This window comes from Carassius gibelio, chromosome A4, assembly GCF_023724105.1.
Source record: "Carassius gibelio isolate Cgi1373 ecotype wild population from Czech Republic chromosome A4, carGib1.2-hapl.c, whole genome shotgun sequence".
Classification (NCBI taxonomy): domain Eukaryota; kingdom Metazoa; phylum Chordata; class Actinopteri; order Cypriniformes; family Cyprinidae; genus Carassius; species Carassius gibelio.
The window spans coordinates 3,973,558-3,985,898 of record NC_068374.1 but is presented as its reverse complement, the minus strand read 5'-3'; the positions used below and the strand labels follow the sequence as shown (position 1 = coordinate 3,985,898).

The 12,341-nt window shown below is 37.7% G+C and overlaps 1 protein-coding gene across 1 annotated transcript in view; it reads right to left on the bottom strand.

The window, feature by feature from the left end:
* Window positions 1-5,467: 5,467 nt before the first annotated feature.
* LOC127967030 (protein NLRC3) overlaps window positions 5,468-12,341 on the bottom strand; it is a 70,132-nt gene continuing 63,258 nt past the window's right edge. Inside the window, exon 12 of the mRNA XM_052568292.1 lies at window positions 5,468-10,608. Within this exon, the coding sequence (XP_052424252.1) occupies window positions 9,989-10,608 (620 nt within the window). The 3' untranslated portion in view covers window positions 5,468-9,988. The remainder of the gene's footprint in view (window positions 10,609-12,341) is intronic.

The window sequence follows — 12,341 nt, the reverse complement described above, 5'->3', positions numbered from 1 at the left end:
GGCTGCCTTATGGGGGACGGCGGTGTGGGAGAACCAACATCCGTGCTGCGCCTCATTCCACGCCCTCTCAGAGGAGATGAGGAGAGTATTCGACCGTGCCGCGACCGGTAGGGAAGCCGCTCATCAACTCTCGGAACTCCGTCAAGGCTCATCGACGGTGACTGAATACTCCATCGAGTGCCGCACCCTGGCGGCTGCGTTCCAGTGGAACAAGGCCGCGCAGTGGGATCGATTTCTGCATGGTTTAGCCGACCGTGTTCAGAAGGAGATCTACCTCTTCGAGCTGCCCCCCACACTCAATGGACTTATAGATTTGGCTCTACGAGTAGACGCACGGATTAACCGCCTGGGTCGCCAACCCAGTCCTACATGCCCTACCATCTCTCCTGCCAGGGGGCGCTTGAGTCGAGAGAAAACGGTCGACGAACCAAGAACACATGCAGGTGGGTAGAGCTCGGCTGTCCGGGAGGGAGAGGGAACGCCGGAGGTCCCAAGGACTGTGTCTGTACTGTGGAGGCTCTGCTGATAACACCTACTCATGCCCGGTAAAAGAGCCAGCCCGGTAGTAAACTTGAGGCTACTGTCGGGTGGGATCTCCGCTGGGAAGTCCTCATCTACATCATTGACTCTCCTTCCGGTGAAATTGTGGTGGAGGAGTCAATATCACGAATGTCACGCACTTCTGGCCTCCGGAGCCGAAGGTAATTTCATTGATTCTTCACTTGCACATCACTTGAACATTCCTGTCCTTCCGGTGTCTCTCCCCATCCATGTCACCGCACTCAACGGCCAGGAACTGCCTCACGTCACTCACCATACAGAACCCATCACACTACTCACGTCTGGAAACCATCACGAAACCATATCCTTTTTCCTCATGGACTCCCCTGTTGCTCCCATTGTGTTAGGTCATCTCTGGTTAACTAAACAATCCACGAGTGGAATGGGGTTCTAACACTGTCACATTGTGGAGTGAAAGTTGTCACAAGTCTTGTCTGGTTTCTGCTTGTCCTGTTGTCCCTGTTTCTTTCCTTCAGAAGGAGAACATGGTTTTACCAAACGTGCCCATAGAGTATCTGGACCTGAAGGAGGTGTTCAGTAAGTTCTCTCCCTCCGCATCGTCCCTACGACTGTGCTATAGACTTAGTGTCAGGTAAGTCTCCGCTGTAAGGGCAAGTTATACTCTCTGTCAATTACAGAGAGGGAGGCCATGGAGAAATACATTTCTGATTCCTTAGCCTCTGGGTTCATCCGCCCTTCCTCTTCTCCAGTGGGGGCGGGATTATTTTTTGTGGGTAAGAAGGATGGTTCTGACATGGTTTCTGACAGGGGATCTCAGTTCATATCCAATTTTTGGAAGGAGATTTGTAAGTTATTAGGAGCATCAGTTAGCTTGTCTTCTGGTTATCATCCCCAAAGTAACGGACAGTCTGAGCGAGCCAACCAAGATTTAGAGAGGAGGTTGCGATGTTTGTTCTCCAAGAATCCTTCTTCCTGGAGTCAACAACTCTCTATGGTGGAGTACGCCCACAATTCATTGCCAGTGTCAGTTACGGCCCTTTCTCCATTTCAGTGTAGTGTAGGGTACCAGCCACCAGTTTTTCCCAGTCTGGAATCTGAAGTCGTGGTCCCCTCCGCTCACGTGTTTGTCCAGAGGTGCCACCGCACCTGGACCAGAGCCCGCGAGACTCTGCTCCGGATGAGGGAGCGCACTAAGGCTAAGGCTGATTGCCACCGATCAAAGCCTCCCGTTTACGTCATGGGTCAAAAGGTGTGGCTTTCTACTAGTAACATTCCTCTGCGTTCCGTTTCTAATAAATTAGCTCCCAAAATTATCGGCCTGTTTACTATCACCAAGATCATTAGTCTTAAGGCTCCGCCTTAAACTACCTCCTGTGTACAAGTACTGTACTGTCACGGTTGGTAAACCGTGATCTCTGGGTGTTTGCACTTTGTGGTGAAGTCTGTGTGTTTCGCGTCTGCACTGATTAGTTTGTGGGCATCTCCGCTAATTGTCATCAGCAACAGCTCTCACTCATTACTCATTCCCTTTATATTGGCTTGTCTCACGTTTTGTGTTTGTGAGATTGTTGTTTAATGTTGTTATCCTGTTCGTCGGCTTTAGTGTTGTCTGCGTTGGATGTCTGTGTTTTTCCTAGAACCTCATCCACTCTCCGCACTTCCACTTAGCCACAAACTCTTACCTTCTCTCTGCTCTATTTCCCCGCAGTTCCTGTGCCATCCTCTCCTGCTGCCTACTCACCATCATCATCCGGATTCCTCACCTCCTCTCCACCATCTTGGAGTGTCGTCTTCTCAGCTGTGTTATTCCCTTGTGTTTATTTGTTTATTCAGTTTTATTAAAGAACCATTACTCTCATTTGCTTCCACCTTTCCTTCATCCCACCGTCACAAGATTAGATTAGATTTGATTGTAATATAGTATAGTCAATGTAGGCGTCCCGTATTTGGAACAGGGTGACAGTTAACAGGTTAAACAAACAACTATGTTAAATTTCAGGACCTAAAAATGCAAGCACTGTTAATGCAATGCATTATTTTTCAGTTAGTGTTATTCAGCATGCTCTTTTGTTTCAAAGACATATATCATTATTTAACTTCCATAGAAAACATGCACCAAATGAAAAAAGGCGATTAATCTGTTAAAATTTGTTACTCTGGGTTAACAGTAATTATAAGTATTATATACATTTTTATTATTTTAGAAAGTGTTTATTCTTTAAGAAAATAATAGAACAAATAAGCGACGATCCAAATATTTGTTTTGCTTCACCTATTTATGTAGGCTACAATTATTCAAAAATAAATAAATAATAAAATTACATTAGAAAATACAATCGGCCTGAGTAAATTTGACCATTATAGAATTGTGACTTTAAAGGTTAGTGATTTAGGAGGTGAGAATACTGTGAAATTACAAATGGCATTGGATTTTAGAGCTTAACAGCTGAAGGTTTATGAAACGTTAGCCAATAAAGCATTTTATTAAACAAAGGAACTTAAAGTTGTGAACTAAAATATTATTTCAACAATACTGCATGTGAATAAATAAAATGCATACTTTTCATAACATTTCATTATTCATAAAACGCATAACGTTTCTGGTGTTTGGATTTGTACTTCAATATAATGAGCTCCAAGTTTAATAATAGCCCTAGACTAGTTTCTCTCTCTCTCTCTCGCTGTGAGGCAGGAACAGAGGATTTTGCTTGGTCTTAAAGCCTTCCGCAAACATCCACATTCACAAATAATAATGATTTTCGTAAAATAATGATTAATTATTAATTGATAATTTGTTATTATCATTATGTCTTGTGAAAATAATAATATGGGCTGTGAGAAAATAATGAATACAAAGAGTAGTGCTGCTGAGTGCAGGCATGTTTCAGCCCAGTAACAATCCGTTCCTCAGAGCCAAAACACAGACCTAATTCAGTTCAGCTGGAGGGGCTTGTGGGGGTCGAGATAAAGGTGTGAATCTCTTGTTCTTTCATATGGACAGTGTCTTATGAGGCTTTCAAAGTTGATGAATTTTGATTTGTATAGGACTGTTTGGTTTTAGACTAAAAAATGCTCTGCCCCCACGTAAGATTTTTCTAGTTCTAGTCGCTCATTTGCGATATTCAACAATTCAGAGGTTTATATTAAATTTACATAATCAAGTCTTAATATATTCCACGCTCAAGCACATGCATTAAGTTTGCCACAAAGCACATGCAGAAGTAGCCTAATAATTGTGAAAAATTAGACATTTTAATTATTTATTAATAAACAAATGTTTACTTGTCGGCTGCAAGATGAAATTCACAGTGCTGGCCCTCTCCAACAGAGAAATGCAACATTCACAGATTGTTGAATGTTGAAAATTAATGCACCCTGTCATTAATGCGCATTAATAATATATATATTTTTGTTCATTAAATTATATGAAAGCAAGTAGGGCTGGGTGATAAATCAATTTGATCAATTAACTCAATTTTGTAATTTACATCGTTTTGTTTGAATGAAAATCAGTTTTCTTTTTAACATCCACCGAAGCACCACTCAGGCTCCCATAGTTCAGAGTGGCTCAACCCTCCCCCTCGAGTCTGACAGAGACACGCCACCAAGCAAAGGATGAGCGGAGCGGTGTGATTCTGACTGGAGCCTCCATCACAAGTACAATTCATGCCAACAGCCCATAATATAACTGCATATTCAGCAAGAATTCATGTTAAACATATTTAGCTATGGCTTGATCAGGTTATAATGACTGCAAGAGTCGAGCGGGATGTTAAAGGCTAAAGAGTTTTTGTCTGTTTCTTTTACTGATTATTTTCGGGTTAAAGCATGTTTTAAACAGATAAAGACACATTCACACGCAATCGCTTTAGCAATAATGCATTCAAACAAATGTAATCTTACAGTGCTACTACATTATCAGTAGGCTATCTGATTTTGAAATCTTGAAGAAATTCATCGATCTGTTTAGATAAAATAACTGACAAAAATGTACTGTTATTTTCCTCACAAACAAAATTTGCACTGCTGATGGGCTAGTATTAACAAAAAAAAATAATACTAAAAAAAAATTAATAATAATAGTAAAATTTCTTTCCAGCATTAAGGTAAAAACATTACCGTTTTTTATCATCTTGTCTGTTATAAATGTATAACTATATTAAAACTTGTTTTGAAAAATTTATTTGTCTTTTTAATATTGATTAAGCTAAATCATGCAGGTTTAATTTATTCGTTTTTTGTTTTAGGCTAATTAGGCATAATTCATGTGAACAAAATTATACAGCGCTTCACGTTTAAACATGCAACAATTTCTTAATCAGTTTAGAGACAAATGTCTTTTTCCCAAGAAGTTATCTGTCAAAATAAAGGACAGATAACGAATAACAAAAATGCATGTTGTTTTATTAAAGGAATTTTAAAATATAAATAAAATATAGGCATAATATATGAAAATATTGACATTTTGTATATTAATCCATGTAGCCTACCCCCCTAAAATAGGCTACCATTTTTAATGCTCCGATGCAAAATAAACCAAAATTTATTTTGAATAACATAAACACATAATTCATATAATATAAATAATACTGCACACCTTTTAAATGTGTCAGATCTAAAATATGGTTTAATACCATGTAGATCAGAAAAAATATAAGCACAGGCTCAGGCACAGGCTTGACATTTATCCTTCTTGAATACTTTCTAAGAAATGCAAATAACTTCATAAGCACCAAACTTTCATCTGTGAATATTTAATATTAAATATTTTAACTGTAGTGTTTTCCACGACTGAAGTCGTCAAATGTAACATATCAGCGAGGCAAAACTGACGTCTTGCGAAAATGTGCTTTGATGCGCTTTTTTGATAACTTTTGGTTAAAGCGCCACTCAGCGGTCAAAAGCTGCAAATGTACTTTAGAGACGCCGTGTCAGCGGTACCTGCGATGGTAGAAAGGCCGTTTTGGATGTATACATGTTTTATCACAAAGTTTAGTTAGAATATATTTTTTTAAATGCTATGATTAATGTTTTATTTATTTATATCAGAAACTTTTCTGAAGCTCAGGTCAGTCTTGTGAGGAATCGATTATATTCAAGATACAAACATAAATTCAGATCTGATCTCAAGTTTCTCATCATGTTTTATTATGTATGCACAAATACAATAGAGAACAATAAATGACATGTACTTTTCACAAACATGATTCATGAAGAACTTTTCAACTGAAAGAACATTTTGATAGAAATAATACAAATTATTGATGTGACACTACAATAAAAACATAAATGTAGATAAACACACACACACTCCCACTATCTCTCACACACACACACACACACACACTCTCTCTTTCACTCACATATACACACACACTGATCACACTGTCTACATGAGGATTTATGACACATTTATTCTGACTGTTATTTCAGTGACAGAAGTTCTGCTGCAGTATTAATGTCATGAAGAGACTTGAAAGTCGAGTTTCTACCGCAGGAACTTTACCCAGGAACTAGAGACCTGGCCTTGTTCTCTGTGTGTTTCCACCGCAGGAACCAGGAACTTACTTACTTTTCTTACTTTCTAACTTATTTTTTCAATGTTCCGGAACTTTCGGGGGCGGGACTTGGGCACTAAACATCCTGATTGGTTGAGTTCACGCAGCATTGTCATTTCAACCACCATTTATTCAGATCATTAGGGGCATGCACCGAAGGTGCAAGACACCTATTGTATCCATTAACATGATTTTTTTCTTCCGCCGCAAGTCTATGGCAGCCCATAGAACCACTTGCGGGAAAGTAGTATAATTTGGCACACTGATAGAGGACAGTCCAAACATTAACTATAGCAAATTTGAAGTCTCTAACTCCAACTCTCTAGCACCACCGCTTGTCCAAAGTTTCAATATTTCTATCCTAATAACTTTTGAACCGTAAACAATGAAAATTTCCTGAATCCTTGGCTCATCCCAAGTCGAATTAATCCCCAAATTTCTTTCGTTTTTCGCTATTTTTAATGTTTCGAATAACCTACTTTTTCAACGAACGAACAATGAACTTGTCCTAGACGGTTAGTCCGATTTTAACGATTTGTCCAACCGTTTTCTAATGACATGTGAAAAAATTTGATGAAAAGCACGCAAAAGTGCATGTGAGGCTATATCTCGGCAACGGTTTGGCATATTGAGACCAATCTTGGTGTGTGTTATAATAAACATGACCTAAGACTACATGCAGTGTTTCGATGAAGCCCCACCTAGTGGTCAGGAGATATGAAAAATTCATATTTTTGCTTATAACTTCTGAATGGTTATCCAAAAATCACACAACTGGTCTCTTTAGATTAAGTGAGTCATGTCGAGTGGAATGATGTCCGGATTTCCCGTGTCAGCCATTTTGAATTATGTTTTAAAATGCTGTATTTTTTTAACGCTTTATCATATCGTTATGAAAATAATTACAAAAATATTTGGTTCCATGCCCTGAAGGTACTCAAAAAGTTTGGTGGCAGCACCACCGTGTAATCAAGAGTTATAATGAAATATCAAAAAAATGCTAATAACCTTTTTTCAAAAGTGAAATGAATTGAAATGAAAATGGTCTATATTCTTTTTGTCATGCCGAGAACATTGGCCATACTTGCTGTCCGCCATTTTGAATAAAGTTGAAAATCACATTTTTCAAACTCCTCCTAGACCATTAGTCTGATTTTCACCAAATTTGACATGGATCATCTTCAGACCCCACTGGCCAAAAGTTATGAATTTCGTGTTGATATACGAAATGGTTCTCATTTAGCGCATCAACAAATTTGCTGGAAGGGAGCCAAAATGCATTTGAGGCTGTATCTCACCAAAGCTTTGACATATTTGCAGCAAACTGTCATTTTCATCTCACACTGACCATGCCATATCAATTTGGTAACAGTGCCACCTATTGGCCAAGAGTAATAAACCATTCATTAACCTTAAATTATGAAATTTCCAAAATTACTAATAACTTTTAATTGCATTAGGCTATTGTAATGAACTCTTTGTAATGAATGAATTTGTAATTGTAATGAAATAACTGATCTCAAAATATTCCTTGGGTTGTGCCGACAATAGACATACCAATTTTTTAGTAGGAAATCTGAACTCCCTGTCCGCAATTTTGATTTATGTTAAAATCCTACCTTTTCTAACTCCTCCTCAACTGTTGGTCCGATTTTCAACAAAATCGAGTCAGATCATTTTCAGACAGGGCTGACAAAAAGTTAAGCATTTTGTGTTGATTGATATAACTGTTTTCATACAGCACAGTTACAAATTTTAGGCACGGTGCCAAAATGCATTAGAGGATATATCTCTGCAATGCTTTCACATATTTGCACCAAACATTGTATGTATCACTGTCACTTCATTCTGACCATACTTCATCAATTTGGTAACAGCACCACCTATTGGTCAAGAGTAATGAACCATTCATTAACCAGTAATAATTACATTGATAAAAATGATTCTAATAACCTTTTATTGCATTAGCCTATTGTAATGAAACTGGTCTAAAAATATTCCATGCTTTATGCCGACAACATAGATACCAAATATGACAGCTGGACGTCCTGTCCGCCATTTTGATTTATGTTGAAAACCTACTTTTTTGTACTCCTCATCAATCATCCGTTTTTTACCAAAATTGAGTGAGATAATCTAGAGACTGTGCTGACAAAATTTTATGGATTTTGTGTCTATAGTACAGCAACGAATTTGAGGCATGATGCTAAAATGGCACTTGTAGCTATAGCTCTGCAATGCTTTGGAATATTGACACTAAGCTTAGTGTGTGTCAATGTCAATCACACAGAACACACCATATCAATTTGATAACAGCGCCACCTATTGGTCACACTTAAACAATGGCCAATAAATCATGCTACGAGAGGTTGTATTTATGATTTTTTCGCCATTTCGGTTACAATCATCCGAAAATTGCTGTAATCGCTCATCGTTGCATTTGGTGTGATGCTCCATGCCAAGCTAGCTTAGCTCCTCAATTTGCCGGTGGAGTGCTTGGCCTCGTAATTACTGCTTGAAGTTATATTTTTCTAAACATTACAGTTACCGTGTCATGAAATGTATTTCAGGCGAGAATGTAGTTGTTTAAAACTCAAATCTGTGGTTTATTTATGAAGACAGTGCCTATTTAAAGCTGGAGGTTTATTTATGTGTCTAGCCGATTTCACAAACGGTCAGCTTTCATTATGTTTAAATGAAAAATTAAAGAAGGCAGTAGTGTTTGATATCCTATTTTGTTTTATTGTAAATATACTGTGAGGAAAATTGCAGTAGCCAAGGAGAGGTGACTGATGAGGAAAATGATTATTTCATTCAGAAATAGGCATAATGCAGACACAAAATGATTACAAAAATTAGGCTAGGCTATAATAAACACTGTAAACATAGCTAGGCTATTTTTATAATCATTTGGCATTCAAATACATCGCGAATACGGAAACATTTGATTTTGTGTCAAATGAGAGACCCAACATTGGTATCAGTTTTGTTGTAGTCTAAATTCATTCGTTTTTGTTTGTCATTAATATTGATATAGTTTCTTATATTTATTTATAATTTCCCGGAAGCTGCCGTTTTCATTTGCTAAATTAACCTCAAAATAATTCTTAGAATGAAAGTAGGAGACCAACTTTCGGATGCATATACAGTGTTACTTATTACACATTTACTATTAAATATTTGGATTCGTGCAGAATGAGAGAGGTAGGCATCAGCTTCAGCTTAAATTAGTTTGTTTTTGGATTGATGTTTTTATAGCCTAAACTTTAGAGGATTTGTTTTAGAGGGAAACTAATAACTGTTTTTATAATGTTTTTAAACATTTCGCTTTAGACTACAGATATTTTAGCCTTCATTATTTCGGAGGTATTAGGGCTAATAAAATGCAACGTGAGCCGTGACCTTTTTTTTACAAAAAAAAAAAAAAAAGTTTACAAAATCTAGAGAAGATGATGCTGTATTGGCTGTGACTAAGCGTTAGATCTTTATTTTTTCCTTTTCTTTTTGAGTAAAGAAAATGCTATACTTTATTATTATTATAATATTAATATTATTATTAGGAAAATTATAGGCAAATAATATTGTTTTTAAAAAATAACATAATTAACCGGTATTTATTCCACCCGAACCGGTTTTGGAACGGTAATAATATCAGAGGAACGCAGAATAGAAACTTTAACATATCGTTTCTGCTCGGAGTGAACTGATTTTTTTTCCGTTTTCAAGCCCTGGTGGAAACACAAATGGCAACAGGTCTGGGGGGAAAATAGTTCCCGGGGAAAAAGTTCCGGGTACAAATGTTCCAGGTAATTACGGTGGAAACGTGGCACAAAACATCTCACTGTTACTGATTTATCATGCACCTCAAACATTATGGATAGAATCTCTCATCAGACTCTTCTGATTCATCAACACAGTTTCACTGAAGACAGAAAATTTACTCTAAACCCAGGATAGAGCGGCTGAGTGAATGTGGTTTGGACTGTGTGCATGAGGCTCACCGTGTTTCTGTAGACTCTGTAGAAGGACAGAATTCCTGCTCTGTGATCCACAAACACTCCTATTCTCCTGACATCATCATCATCACTATCATCATCATTATTATCATCATCATCATGATACGCTCTTATTCTCCTGACAGCATCATCAACATACATTCCTATTCTCCTGATGATGGACTTCACAGGGAGATCAGTCTGTTTGTTATTGTGTCTGAATGAGTAACTGTCAGGAGTGCAGATCAAACTCCAGGACTGGTCATTACGTCCAAACCTACACTCAACACCCGATCCCTTCCTTCTGATGTTCTCATATGAGACTGATATTAACACAGATCCACTCCACTCAATCTCCCAGTAACAGCGTCCACACACACTCTCTCTACACAACACCTGACGCACATCATCAAATCTGTCTGGATGATCAGGATACGGCTGTTTCTTCATCACACATGTCACCTTTTTGTTCTCCTCAGACAGAATGAGTTCAGTGTTTGCCGTGTTTGGATCCAGTGTGAGAAAACAGGAATCTGAACACAAGAACAGAGACATTAATAACAACAACAATCACTCAACTGTGTGTGCGTGTGTGTGAGAGAGAGAGAGATGGAGAGAGAGAGAGAGAGTGGTGTGTGTGTGTGTGTGTGTGTGTGAGAGAGAGAGTGAGTGTGTGTGTGTGTTTGTGTTTGTGTGTGCTCTTGTTTTTGTGTCATATCAGTACACAACTCTGTATAATGACATGGGTATAACACAGGTATTACAAGGAGAGGGTGACTTATGAGGACATAACCCATGACCCCATTTTTCAAAATGCTTATAAATCATACAGAATGAGGTTTTTTGAGAAAGTAAAAATGCACAAAGTTTCATTTGAGGGTTAGGTTTAGGGGTAGGGTTGGTGAAGGGCCATAGAATATACAGTTTGTACAGTTTAAAAACCATTACGCATATGGGATGAACACACTTTACACAAAAACAAACGTGTGTGTGTGTGTGTGTGTGTGTGTGTGAGAGAGAGAGAGAGAGAGAGAGTGTGTGTGTGTGTGTGTGTGTGTGCGTGTGTGTGCGTGTGTGTGAGAAAGAGAGCGTGTTTGTGTGTGTGATTTCTTACATGTTATAATGCAGTTTTTTTTTTAACAATATCTTAAATATGTAAGAAAGAATACAGTTTTCTTTGGCTAAAATGTTCCTGATTTTAAAGTTACTGAATGTTTTAACGCTGATAGAAAGGCCCCCAGCAGTAAGATCTGCTTATACATATTTCCATTTTTAACAAGGTGAAGAAGTTTTGGGGAAATAAAATTAATTAGTTTTTATATATTCACTGGAAAAAACATTTATCCACAATTATAAATAAATGCATTGTCATTATAAAGATCCCCTGAATAATTAAATAAATCTATAACAAAAACTAAACCTTTGTTAAACCAATCACTTGTTTTTGAGTAATATATATATTGATTTTTAATAATAACATGAATGGGGAAAGAAAATATGTTGTGAAAGTTAGACAGCTTAATGAGGAGCTTAGTGCATTTAAAATAACAGACAAGAAGATGAAGAGCACCACATTATCTAAAAATAACTTTGAGTTAAATAAGAGAAGCATGAAATTTATTCTCAGAAAGACATTTGATCCAGTTAATGTTAAAGACGTTGTTGATAGTGTTAAATTCCAAAGCATTTACTCTTGATAGATACACTTCTAATTATTATTTTTCTTTGATCAAGCTCTGTCTTGCCACTCCAGATTAATAAAAAAAGTTTTTTGTCAATTGTGTAATGCATTAGAATCTATATAAACAGATAATACACAAGTCTGAAAACTCTTTTTTAGTCTTGGAGGTCAACACTGACCTTGAATAGATACATTTCTTTGAAGCCAACAATTGACAATATTTCTAGTTCTGTTTCAAGGGAACTACAAACTGCATCCTCTAGGGGTCGCTATGGGGAACACCTCGTTGTGACCCGTGTCTGAAGCATACATTGAAAAAACACCAACGGTTTGGCTGGCGACAGCCTCTGACGTCACTAATGGCATATCTATAAACAGGACCCGTCGATGCTGAGACACAGAAGAGAATGAGCTCATGAGAATTACAGGTGAATCTGTCTGGTTTAGAGAGAGACTTTTTCTATCGTGCTTGTCGGCGGCGGACAAGAGAGAGCCTCCGGAGGATGATGTTATATCTTTAACAATTTCTGATACTGAGGTTAGTGCTCAGCTGGGTTTTTACCCAGGAAAAGCAGGAGATATTTG